This window comes from Rhagoletis pomonella, unplaced genomic scaffold, assembly GCF_013731165.1.
Source record: "Rhagoletis pomonella isolate Grant_MI unplaced genomic scaffold, Rhpom_1.0 Rhpom_scaffold_00002, whole genome shotgun sequence".
NCBI classification, from domain to species: Eukaryota; Metazoa; Arthropoda; class Insecta; order Diptera; family Tephritidae; genus Rhagoletis; species Rhagoletis pomonella.
This window is the reverse complement of record NW_023458556.1, coordinates 196,849-210,374: the sequence shown is the minus strand read 5'-3', so window position 1 is coordinate 210,374 and position 13,526 is coordinate 196,849. Positions and strand designations below refer to the sequence as shown.

Below are 13,526 nucleotides of genomic sequence, written 5' to 3'. Positions count from 1 at the left end.
AAGTACCGCGGCGAAAATCTAAATTCACCTTGAGCACCACCTTGTATAAATTCGCCTTGCACCAAAGTGAGCAAGTGGCTTGGCAGTCTGGCAAAAGAGCAGATCATCTTCAGGCCACTTGCTCACTTTGGTGAATACCACTATTAATTTATCTGTCGCATGCAAGCACTGGTTCGTTTGTTTACATCACTATTTGACTCTTTTATTTAACTAAATAAGAGTTAATTAAACATGACAACACGTTTTAAAGCGTTTTAATGAATCATTTAAGCTAAATTGTGTGTTTAAAGTGTCTGACAATAATTTTGGTTTTCATTGTATTCTTTGCTTTGTTTACTTTTCTTTCGTTCTCCAGCTAAACAAGATGGCTCAAAAAATTTACTTTTTTCACTCTCTTATTCTTGCGTGATCTTGCGTTTATCAAATATTTGACTTATGTGGCAACACTCAAAACTAAATTAATAAGTTGCTGAGGAATTACCGACGGAGTTAATACATATATTAAAAAACACTGACATTTAAAAAATCATAAATAACTAAGCCAAAATGTATAAAAAATGTGTTGTTTTAGTTATACTTTTCAGTGCTCATATATCGAATGGTTAGTAAAACTGTGGACAACTTCGCGTTCGTTTTAGTTGAAGTCTTTTGTTCTGTAGCTACGTAGATACACACATACATAAACACATTCATATACAACACATATTTTATGTACATATATAGGTATGTATGCACATTGAATGTTTGCAGCAAAGTATGGAATTGAAACCTAGATTTATTTCTGGCCGAGGAATGCCACAACAGCAGCATTCCCAAAATTGGTGGGGACATGCTGTTACAACCACAATCGTTTCCAACTAACAGTCGTTCGTCGCTATCATCTCGATTTATTTCTGGGCAAGGACTGTAACTTCGGAAGAGTTTGCCGAAGATGTTTGGGGAATGTTTACGCTGTTACAACACCAATGACAGATATGATTACCATCGGGGCTATTGCTGAATCTTTCTTAGTCCGATTGAATCCTAATAGCAGCAAATGTACATATGTATGTAGCATACGTTTTGATGTAGTTTATGTTACCGGCCAATCCCGATCTTAGGACAAACGGCACCCTGAAATTGTGCATATGGAAACTGTGCATACGAAATAATGCATATGAAAAAAACCGAAATAATGCATACGAAAAAAACCGAAATAATGCATATATGCACAGTTTCGGTTGAAAACCGAAATAATGCATATGAAAAAAACCGAAATAATGCATATATGCACAGTTTCGGTTGAAAACCGCAATAATGCATATTAGAAAAACCGAAATTATGCATATGCACTCTTTCGTTTGAAAACCGAAATAATGCATATGAAAAAAACCGAAATAATGCATATATGCACAGTTTCGGTTGAAAACCGAAATAATGCATATGAAAAACCCGAAATAATGCATACATGCACACTTTCGTTTGAAAACCGAAATAACGCATATGAGAAAAACGAAGTAATGCATACACGCACAGTTTCGGTTCAAAACCGAAATAATGCATATGACAAAAACCGAAGTAATGCATACATGCACAGTTTCGACTCAAAACCGAAGTAATGCATATGACAAAAACCGAAATAGTGCATACATGAAAACGAACTTCTTTCTGAGTAGGCGGCCTTCGGCCGCGCTTAGGGATTATAACCCTTACTAAGTAGAATTCTCCTTTCTGTGTTGTCGGAAAAGGGGCCCGGAAGTATTTTTGCGCAGAACTTCTTTCTGCGTAGGCGGCCTTCGGCCGCGCTTAGGGACTATAACCCTTACTAAGTAGAATTCTCCTTTCTGTGTTGCCGCAAAACGGGGCCGGAAGTATTTTTGCGCAGAACTTCTTTCTGCGTAGGCGGCCTTCGGCCGCGCTTAGGGATTATAACCCTTACTAAGTAGAATTATCCTTTCTGTGTTGCCGGAAAAGAAGGGCGGAAGTATTTTTGCGCAGAACTTCTCTCTGCGTAGGCGGCCTTCGGCCGCGCTTAGGGATTATAACCCCTACTAAGTAGAATTCTCCTTTCTGTGTTGCCGGAAAAGGGGGCCGGAAGTACTTTTGCGCAGAACTTGTTTCTGCGTAGGCGGCCTTCGGCCGCGCTTAGGGATTATAACCCTTACTAAGTAGAATTCTCCTTTCTGTATTGCCGGAAAAGAAGGGCGGACGTATTTTTGCGCAGAACTTTTCTCTGCGTAGGCGGCTTTCAGCCGCGCTTAGGGATTAAAACCCTTACTAAGTAGAAGTAAATAATTCATATTAGAAAAAACGAAATTATCCATATGCACACTTTCGTTAGAAAACCGAAATAATGCATATAACAAAAACCGAAATAATGCATGCATGCACAATTTCAGTTCAAAACCGAAATAATGCATATGGCTAAAACCGAAATAAAGCATACATGCACAGTTTCGGATGAAAACCGAAATAATGCATATGTGAAAGACGAAGGTATGCATACATGCACAGTTTCGGTTGAAAACCGAAATAATGCATATAACAAAAACCGAAATAATGCATGCATGCACAGTTTCGGTTGAAAACCGAAATAATGCATATGAAAAACCCGAAGTAATGCATACATGCACAGTTTCGGTTGAAACCCGAAATAATGCATATGAGAAAATACCGAAATTATGCATATGCATACTTTCGTTTTAAAAGCGAAATAATGCATATGAAAAAAAACGAAGTAATGCATACATGCACAGTTTCGGTTTAAAACCGAAATAATGCATATGGTAAAAACCGAAATAAAGCATACATGCACAGTTTCGGTTGAAACCGAAATAATGTCTAAATGCACAGTTTCCATATGCGCAATTTCGGTGCCCCGGACAAACTCGTTTTTCCTAGGCTACACTGGTTCTATTAAGATCCAATACATCCGTCCAACGCGGTAACAAGTTCGATGCAACAATACTCTGCACTGCGTAGCTGGAGTTGGACTGATGCGGTTATTTTTTTGAAGCACAGCCCGAGGCCGCCTACGCGGAAAGTGTTCAGCGGCAAAAATACTGTGGCTCCTGATCTAGTTTAGCCCACGCAAATCTAGTTTGTCCTAAGATCGGAATTGGCCGGTAACATATACATACATTAGCGTGGGCCGAAAATCCACTTTTTTAGAATTTTGATTGGTAATAGCAAAAATTTGGTTCGCTATGCTCTAAAAAAACCTGTGTGCAAGATTAAAATTTTTGGTCAATATCTTAGGCTCGCCCAAGTCCATCAAAGTTCAATGTGTTCAAAAACTAAAAATTAATAAATAAATTAACATATTTTTTTTTTACTAAAATTGCAATTATCTTCGAAAGAATTAGTCCTACATAATTTGGTATATGGACCATTTTTTGCAGAGAATCGAAATAAACAATTTTTTTTTTACCACTTGAATTTTGATGGACTTGGGTGAGCCTAAGATATTGAGCAAAAATTTTTATCTTGCACACAGATTTTTTTTAGAGCATAATGAACCAAATTTTTGCTATTACCAATCAATACAACAAAACGATGATATACATGCATATATACATACATATGTACATACATTTTCCATACGAATGTTCGTAACAATTTTGATTCACTTATTGCTTTTGTGTAGATTTCACGAAAAATCGCAGTAGGATGGAATCACCAAGAGCCCGAATATCTGTAAAAGGTCTGAAACTTTAAGAAAAAGCTACTGAATCCATTGTAGTCAGATTTTTCGTGAAATCTACGAAAATGCTATCATTGAATTCGAATAGCGAATCACGAAAAATTGGACTACGATGGATTCTGTGACAGCCACCATTATGTACATATGTACATACACATGTTAAAACTTTGGCCTTAAGTAATCTATGCAGCGGTACATTTTAAAACCTACGTAATCGTGTCGATAGTTGGGAAGAAAAAATTAATTTGACCTACAGGTATTGCCCATTTTTTTAATTTTGTTTCATGCCAAAATGCGAAATTACCACGTTAAGTCCATAAAGAACAGCGTTAAATAATGGAAATGGGCGGTGTCTTCCTACTTTTTAGTAAATTGTGCATCAATGGTTGCAATGTTTTTATAGTTCTTAATTGGCTGAAACTATTAGCTCATGAAAATGTCCCTACTACACATTTGAAACTAGTTACGTAATTGAAGCAATTCTCAGGGACCTCTTAAGACTCCATTCAACCCTCAAAATGCAATAGAAGCAGTTTGGAAATAGGCCTACATTTGGTAGACACTGTTAGAGTATAATTATAGCTTTAGTCATCAACTAATTTCTTTTCTTTATAGGTTTATTACGGCGCTGTTATCAATGTCGCTCCAGGGGCGAACTTGGCAGCTGCAAAGATCCATTTAACTTTAACGCAACTGATGTTGAACAGGAACCTGGTTTGGCGGCTATACCTTGTGCATCTGGATGGTGTGGAAAAGTGATCGAAGGTGGTGGCGCATATGCAGTAGACGGTAACCGAGTTTCTCAACAGTATACATACATATATATACATACTATATACGAATCAAACAATATATCGTTACCTTAATATAGAAAGGCCCTATCTCACACCGTCGCTGAAATGCAAATACGCGTTAAGTAAATAAAATGTTTAGTGCATGCAACGATGAGGGGACTTATAATTCAATGAAATGCCTCATAATCAATAAAAAAAAAACCGAATTTGAATTTATAGTTGCTACGGCTTTTTGTTTTTCAGCGACGATGTGAGATAGAGCATTTTTATATTAACGTACCGATACGGGCAAATTCCAGCGTTTCTTTAAATTTTGTTATCAGCAAAAAATGTATGTTAAAAATGTTTTGGTATGAGGGAAGGTTATGAGAGCATACGACAGTCGGGTCTACGTAACCGGAATGACTCAGATTCATATCTGGCCAAGGACTGTCGCTCCAGCAAAATTCTTTGGGAAATTTTGTATGCTGCCCAACAGCAGAGCAAAATAATGAAAATTTAATTTTGAATTATTGGATGGATATTTGCCCTCGTTTTTCAAAACTTTTACTTATATGTTTTTTGGTCGAATTGGGGTTTTCGTATTGTTATCTACTTTATCCTCTTCAAAAATATTAAATCTTGGCTTTAACGTATGTATGTATATGCATCAAAAAATATGTATATTCCCCATAATAATACCCAATTATTTATTTGCCCATTTTTGCATAGTAGCTATATTTTATAGGTCCGCCAAAACCCCCAGAAAATGTCATAAAATGCAATGGGGGGATAAATATAAAATCTTTAGTATTAAAAAATGGTTAAACAAACAAATGGCTATTGTTTTTGGAAGTCTCCTGAAGAGAACCAGAGCTTTCTGATCGAAAAATATTGATTTTCAAGAATCCCATACCATTTCTACGATAAGTTCTTTTCCCCTTACATAAAATACATAGAAAACTTTGAGCGCTTTGAGCGACCTCTAAATATTTTTTGATTTCAAAATAAAAAGATGGGTATATTTTTCGATATAGTACAATCCTAGGGGGTGAGAGCATTTAAATTCCTACTTTACTTATTTTGGACCAGCATATATGCATACATAAATACATATGTATTTCAAATATTTTTATTCAGGCGAAACGCAACATTTCCTGTTAATTCCGTATAGTGAAAAGAAGGAATTATCCTGTTAAATTAAATTGTGTTATATAATCTTTTTATAATATTGAAATTAGATTTTATCCAAATGTTTTCATGTGGAAGTAGAGGTTATATTTTCTGATCTATCCAAAAAAATTCTTAAGCTCAGTTATTGCATTTAACTATGGAACTTGTCTTATACATATACATATAAAATTGAAATTTATTCAGATTACGACCAAGCAATTCAGCGAATGTGTGTGCAGCGGGGGCCAGATGACAATCAGGATCGATGTGCCAATACGGTTTACAATTACAAAAAAGTTTACATGTGCTTTTGCCAAGGAGACCTATGCAATCCTGCATCGAGAATTAGAGGCACCACTTTTACTTTGGGAATTACTTTCTTCGCACTTACGCATAATTACTTATATTCGTTACTAATTTAAGTCTTCAATTATTATGTGCTGTTAATATATTTTCCCAGTCACTGCGACCATAGGCCGATTACTCAACTTCACAGAAAGTGTTTTATGTGAATTTGAATGTAGGTACGAATGTTGGATAAATACTTACAATATATATATATATATTTTAAATAAGCGGTTTATTAAACAATATTAAATAAAGAGAAAAAATAGTTATATTTCAATCAACATAATAACAATTAAATTACTCTCGTAAAATTCAAAGCCCATAAATCAAACATTAAAACTAGGCGAATTGTGAAAAATGTGAAATGTTAGCTTATCCTTTAAAAAAAAGTTACTTTGACTAATTTTTATCCTGAACTCTCATTCTCCTGATCGCTTTTAATAGTGTTGACGATGTTAAACAGTTTGCGCATTTGTAACTTGTACATCTTGCTCTCCTGTTGTAAGCTGGCGCGCCGATCTTTTTCGTGGGAGAGTTTTTTTTCGAGATCTTCTGCCGTGGAATGCAATTGCTTGTATTGTTGTGCTTCTGTTCATAAAAAGATTCAGAGTTAAATTCCTTAAAAAGGCAATGGAACATTCCTACCTTTATTTATTTGGATTGGGTGTGAACGCCTACACGCCGGACATAAACACAGCTGCATATTTTGTATTTTAGAATCTATTTCTTCATGATACTCCATTTGACATAATTGGTGATAATATCCTTTGCATTCGACACATTGTTCAAAACAACCTAACGAAGAAGTATTTAACAGTTTTATATGATATATTTTATATGATCTATGTATGTACCTCCACTTCTAAGGCACTCATTGCAACAGCGTTTTTCATCTGGCGAACTAGAACTAGATCGCGAAGTTACAATATCCTCATTTTTTTCGATATTTGGGCGTTTCGGACGTTTTGATTGTAAATCACGTTTGATTTGAGGTGAAAGTAAGAATGCTTTTCGCTTCTTCTCTGGCGGCGGATAGCTACCATACTGAAAATTAACAAAGAATATAATGTATGTATGTATGTACATATATACATGCATACATATGTATATGTATTAGTAATGTGACCAAGTATTTCAAAGCTCAAAGAAGTACAGGACCTGAGAAAATTGTGTTAAAGTAATGACAAAAATGGTAAAAGCAGAATATACAACAATCCAACAAAGTTAATTTTTTAATTAACAAGTAAAGAAGTATAGGTTGGGGCGGATTAAATATAGTTTTTTTCACCTTTCTTTAAACTATGTACATGAAAAGCTCGAGGTCTCCCCCAATTTCAAACATTTTCGAATTACACTTAGTGATATATTTAAACAAATGAACAGGGGGCTTGGTAGAAATGGGTGAAGTGCATAAGCGGTGTCGTGCGCATTTTCCGACAATCTATACGTATAATAAAATTTTTACAGGCCGATGTCTGTACATAATAGATATTAAAGAAAAATTAATATGGGCGGTCTTTATACGAGCAACAGAAGCCAAATCAAGAATTTTTATTGTCTGTCTGTCTGTATAGAAATAGAAATAGAAAGCAGTTTTCACCGATGTATTAAATATTGCAATATGACTGTCAAAATAAAGAGGTTTCAAAAGGCTCACAGCCGAAAATTTTTTTTTGGAGAACGTTGCAACCTGTTTGAAAATTTTTGTTTGTTTTAGTTAGTAAGATAAATTAAATATTGCAATATGGGTATCAAAATAAAGAGGTTTAGGAAAGTTTGCTACGGGGAATATTTGAGGAATATTTTAAATATTATAATTCTGGTGTTAAATTAAATCGGTTTAAGAAAGTTTACTGTCGAAAATACTTTTGAAAATACTGTTTGAAAAACTTAATTCAGTTAAATTGACAAGATAAGGTAAATATTGAATTAGTACACCTTTAAAGAAAGTTCGCGATATGTATGTAGACTGGAGTTATAAGAATATAAATTAAATTTTCATGAGAAAGCCGAGTAGTATAAAAAATAAAGAGTTCTTCATAAATCAAAAAATTGTTTGAAAATCTCCCATCATAAATCTCCTTATTTTATTTTCCAAAAATCAGGCCATACGAGTCTTGAAAGGGAGGAACAATCCAAAAATACTTTTTTCATGAATTTATTGATATGAAATATTAATTTATCTGTCGTTAGTATGTTAATTTAGTGGCCAAGGCATTCGGTGCAAAGCGTTCATTGTAGCAAGCATACTTTTAACGTGCGTTCTGTCAAGCCAACGCCAACGCCAAAGTCTACAAATTTTTATTGATTGAATAGTACCTTACAATGAAATTTGTCAGCTACAGATGTGAAGTGATTGACAGTCATAATTTACATATCGTTGCCTGGGTAAAAGATTGTCGTATGTTAATTTCGGCAGGTTGTGGGAAATCGCGATTGAAGTTTGGAATGCCATTTCTGAAAAATGCGAAGATAGATTTTCTCCAAAGTCTCTGAAAGTGTTACTAGTTCTTAAAATTCTTCAATTATTTAATTTTTAATGTTTATTGTTAATTAGTTTTGAGTTTATGAAGGATTTTCTTTTGTAAAATTTTGTCGTAAGCGTCATTTGTCCACAATTTGGCAGCCACTTTGTATGAGATACGACAAAATGTGATCAAATTTTCTACCAAATTAACGACACTTTTTACTCAATATCTCGGAAACTAAAGTATATATCCATTTTTAAGATATTGATTAGTTTAATACGACTGCATCACCAACTAAATTTTTACTAAATTATCGAAAAAGTTGTAGTCAATATCTCGGAAACTAAAGGAGATATCTAAAAAACTGATAGCACCAATCGAAAGACCTTATTTCAAAATATATAACTGCCTCTAGAACTAAAAATCGTCAAAGTGGCGCTTACGACATTCTTTTACCCAGGCGACGATATGTGTTGATCTACGGGTACCCTTTTAACTGAGATGACTAACCTTTTAGAATTTTTCGTTAAAGAAAACTCGTTCGTTTCGCTTCAGTTAAAGAAAACTCAATTTAAAAGGTAGTACAAAATATTGCAAAGTAGTACATTTGACTGTACTTCGAAGTACGGAGTACAACGGCTCAAAAAGAAGTACTGTACTTCCGAAAGAAGTACGGTTGGTCACATTATGTATTAGGCTGCATCAACAAAAAAAGCAGCGGTTTTTTCGCCGGGATTACAAAATTTATTAAGTTTGAAGACTTCCACCAAAATATTTCGGAAGAATACTAAGTTTTACGTGAGCTGTACCGATTTGAAAATACCTCCAAAAATATACTTTTTTTGTGAAAAAAATAGTTTCTTAAATTACTTTTTGAACTAAAATTATTACAAAAGAGCCTAAGCTCAAGAAATCTTATAATTTTTAAAGATAGGATTGAGAAAAACTTGAATATCTCAGACAAAACCATACTAATTTGGTTTTATGTGGTATCATTGTAAAAGTATTTTCTCATCTTTTTTATATCTTGGCAAATGAACTGATTCAAGGTATGAAAGAGAAAGGTAAGATGAACGAACGTCATTTCAAGTTGAATAAAGATGTGTTGATGTTTGCAAAAAAAGGGATGTGATTGAGTTTATTTGCAAATAAATAAAAAGGGCGGGAAAATACCTTTCCAATGGTACCTTGCCTAAATGAGTAAAGTTTTGGCTGAGTTATTCAAGTTTTTCCTAAAACGATTTTTGAAAAAAGTTCAAAAACAGCATCAAAAATCTCATTATTATGATTCCGTTGAACAATTTTTGGCGCAAGTCTTAAAATATAATAAATTTTATAATTCCAATGGAAAAACAGTACCCATTTTTTTGTATGGGCAGGGATGCAGTCTAATATACATATATACATATATTAATATACCGAATACTTTACCTCAATGCGCCCATAGTGAAAATCCGCCCGCTCGTTGTTGTGTACAGAACGGCGTTTGCGTTTTGATCGCCTTTGTTGCATCTGGACAAGAACAGTAGGAGTGAATAGTTGGAAAAGTCGTAAGAACATTTCCTGCCCATAATGTTCAGGTAGAGTTCGATGTTCTGTTAATTCTATGAAACCTATATGAGGTTTTGCGGGCATTGGAAGAGGTTCAGGATTTGAATCCTCTGAGGATGAATTTAGCTCTGAACTATTTCGTTCCTTAGAAAGAGTTGCGATCGATACTGCGCTACCAGCATTATTTCTTGCCGCTCTTGTCCTAATTTCATATCTTCTTTGAGGATGTGTAATTGCCGTGTCAGTGCGCGTGTTATATTGATTTATTGTGGAAGTGGGAGTCGAGCGTGCTAGCATGTTCGCGGCTGCCTTTGCCACCATATTTTCGGTGCGTGCCTTGTTAAGAGCTTGCCTTAGATTCAGCCGACTGATTTTCACATTTTTTGATACAGGTAGATCAATCAATTGTTCATTGGGGACATCATTTTTAGATAGCGCATCGGAAAATTTAGAGGGGTCATCGAGTGCTAACGCAGCATTTTTCTGATTATCCTCAATATTTTTTTCTTCCACAAGATTCATTTGCAAATACCTTGAAGCATCATGAAAATTTCCAAAATTGTCTGAACCGATACCAACATTGCCAACCATTCGTTGAGAAATTGGTTTTAGCAAAGACATTTGAGAGAAACTATTTGGGCCTTGCAACGAGCACGTATCAGTTGTAGTTAAAGTCTCGTTAGCCATTTCGCACATAGACTTAGACCACCGCATTCCTATTGTTTCCTCCGATATTTGAGGTAAGTTATCCTCTTCATCAGAGTCCTTAATTTCATAAACTACTTTTTCTTTTTGGACCTCAAAGTACTTTTCGATAAGTTTTTGTTCTGTGTTCCGAAATAGTACGGTTGAAGGCAATATTTCGATAGTGGGATCGTTTATAAGCGGTACCACATGCCGAGAAATCATAGCATTTGTTGCTCCATAATCCATAGGAACATCGTTTCTTTTCAACATTTTTGAGAATTCATCAATTATTCGTCGTAACCGAAGGAATAGAAAGTGTTGTTCAGCATTTATCTCGTAAATTTCTGATTCAATTTCATCCAGAATTCTTTGCTTCTGCGCAGGATCCTGTAAGAAATTATGAAATTAGCAAGATTGTCAGACGAAAGACGACAGAGATATAAAAATATATACAATACATAATGGGCCGTATGCATAAGGTTTCTAAGCAAAGGTTTTTTCATAAAAGTTCAGACCTTTTACTCAATTTGATAAAATAAATTTAAGTGAAAGGTATTCAATTTGAATAAAACGGAATTGCTTATTTGTTATGAATGTACGGCCCCCAAGGCTGGCAATTTTTTTTTTACTAAATATAATGATCTTTTCTAATTGTACTGATTATTTATGTGCATTTTTATATGACAAAAATACTGAACTAGCGCAGATTTTCAGCACGACTGCACCATGGACTAAACCAGGGATGGGCAGATTTTTGGCTCTTAAAGCCGCCAAAAAGTCAGCAAGTGGCACGCAAGAGCTAAATCAGTTCTCAGGCTAAAAGGGATGTACAAAATATATTAAAATCATAATATATATTAGTAATGAGAGTCGGAGTACAAGAAATTTGAATACGCTCTTCTTCCCACTTAGCGCTGGCTCTTGATGTTACCTCTCATCTACCACCTAAATGTGCCACGCCGGCTCCTAAGTGCAAAAGGCTCCTGGGAGCCACTTTGCCCATCTCTGGACTAAACCAAGATGCCGTGTGTTACGATTGGCGCCATGTATTATATTGCGCTTAAGTCTTATTCGGAGACACCATGATTGTGTTGTGGTAGTACGCCTTCGTTGACTCATTTACCATAACTATTGCGCGCTTTTCTTAATACCAATTGGGCAGAAAAAAATTAAATTAAATTTTTAGGATGCACAAGGACGAATAGGAAATTTTTTAAGCTGATAAGGTTAAAAGGACGAAATTCGAGAATGTAAACGAGTTTATATTAATCCTGAACATACAATTTTTGCAAAAACAAATATTGCGAAATTTCAAGCATAAAATTTTAAAATGACATTTTCAATATTTACCAGCCAGCCCTTCTGCACCAGAAACTTGAATCTGTTTAAATTCTACAGGTTTTCCTCATCAATTTTATACCCATACTTCTTCTCTAAGCACATTTCTCTGAATTTTTAAAATCATTTTTAAATTACTATATTTGGCCCATGGTTTCACGAATATATTGATTTTTTGTGTAAAATTTACTACCGCACGGTATTATATGTATAATGAGCTAGACATTTATGAAAAGATAATTATTATTAAATAAAAGAGTAAATATAGCCAGTGCTGGTCAAGAAAAGGAGTTTCTATTATGCCATCAGTGAAAATTACAAATCCCGAATTACCTAAAAAAGACCGGGATCCCGGGATTAAAATACCTAGTACTCATCCAATTTATCTTGCTATACTACATATACTATGCAGATTCAAGGGCTCAGAATCCGAAAGAAAAATTTTCACTACTAAATATTTAAAAATGTTCCTAAAACTTCCCTGTTTTTGTTTTTAGTAGGGTGGGAGCGTAGCTCATAAAATTAGAGCGAGCGAGTGTATATTTTTAGGCGCAATATTTAACTACTTCCGGCAGGCGACATCTACCTCTCGTATGTATTGTATGGCCTTTGATATGATACCTGCCGACGAGTTTGATATCTAGACTTTTTTATAGAAACTTTGATTATAATCTATAATTATAGCAAAGGTGTCTGGACATACAACATTGCATGTTGATAAAAGCGTTGTAAAAAAATACTAATTTTTCTTTTAATTGAAACTTGCATTTTGGCATTTCCATGGTTAAGAACATGCCGTACGCCTTTGAGGTGATAAAAAAATAAAGTAACTTCCAATTATATTTAGATGTTTTGTGTTTCGATAGCATTTTAGAAGCAATATGTTTTATTCAAAAGGTAGGTTTTCCTTTCTGTGTTGCCGGAGAAGAGGTACCGGAAATCCCTCTACATAGGCGGCCTTCGGCTGCGCTTTCGAATCGTAAGCCTTATAGGGTGTTTACATGAGCCGATTTTACAGTCAACTTTTAGTTGAAAGCAAAAATCGCCTGGTGTGAACGTAAATTGCCCGGAAAATTGCCTCATGTGAACACCGTTTTATAACGCAGAATTTTCCTTTTCGTGTTTCCGGAGAAGAGAGGCGGAACTTCTCTAGGGATTATAACCCTTACTACCCAAAATTCTCCTTTATACTAATTTAAAGGTACTTGTACTTTCTAAATAATGAACATTTCTTTAGCATTATTTACGTAATTATTTTTTTAAAAAAGTTATTTTATGATTCTAACAATTAAATAAATAAATACTTTGTTTTTTACTATTTTTTGGGTTTTAAATATGAAGACAAATATAAATTATGTACATGAACGGAAAGATAAGTTAATTATCTTTATTTTGACACATTACTTTTTTCAATCGGTTATGTAGTTCATAATATATTACTATTAAAAAAAATAAAAATAATTTACCACTAAATATCTTTAAAACTAGAAGGCCCCTGCACCAAAA

General features: G+C 34.5%; 2 protein-coding genes across 2 annotated transcripts in view; one reads left to right on the top strand and one right to left on the bottom strand.

Moving 5' to 3' along the window:
* The first annotated feature begins 414 nt into the window (after positions 1–414).
* LOC118757364 lies at positions 415–6,227 on the top strand. The gene is made up of 3 exons (XM_036492084.1): positions 415–601; positions 4,298–4,471; positions 5,833–6,227. Exons 1-3 carry the CDS (start codon positions 547–549, stop codon positions 6,048–6,050), a joined length of 447 nt encoding a protein of 148 aa, XP_036347977.1. The 5' UTR covers positions 415–546; the 3' UTR covers positions 6,051–6,227.
* LOC118757286 overlaps positions 6,222–13,526 on the bottom strand; it is an 8,001-nt gene continuing 696 nt past the window's right edge. The window contains exons 3-6 of the mRNA XM_036492015.1: positions 9,876–11,069; positions 6,831–7,020; positions 6,622–6,771; positions 6,222–6,564 (exon numbers count right to left, since the gene is read on the bottom strand). Of these exons, the coding sequence (XP_036347908.1) occupies positions 6,383–6,564; positions 6,622–6,771; positions 6,831–7,020; positions 9,876–11,069 (1,716 nt within the window). The 3' untranslated portion in view covers positions 6,222–6,382. The remainder of the gene's footprint in view (positions 6,565–6,621; positions 6,772–6,830; positions 7,021–9,875; positions 11,070–13,526) is intronic.

What these genes read in the sequence shown, in the direction of transcription:
- LOC118757364 (XM_036492084.1), top strand. Translation starts at nt 547, where the DNA reads ATGTATAAAAAATGTGTTGTTTTAGTTATACTTTTCAGTGCTCATATA. An exon ending in CAGTGCTCATATATCGAATG is followed by an intron (nt 602 to 4,297) that starts GTTAGTAAAACT and finishes TTTTCTTTATAG; the next exon opens with GTTTATTACGGCGCTGTTAT. An exon ending in TGGCGCATATGCAGTAGACG is followed by an intron (nt 4,472 to 5,832) that starts GTAACCGAGTTT and finishes AAATTTATTCAG; the next exon opens with ATTACGACCAAGCAATTCAG.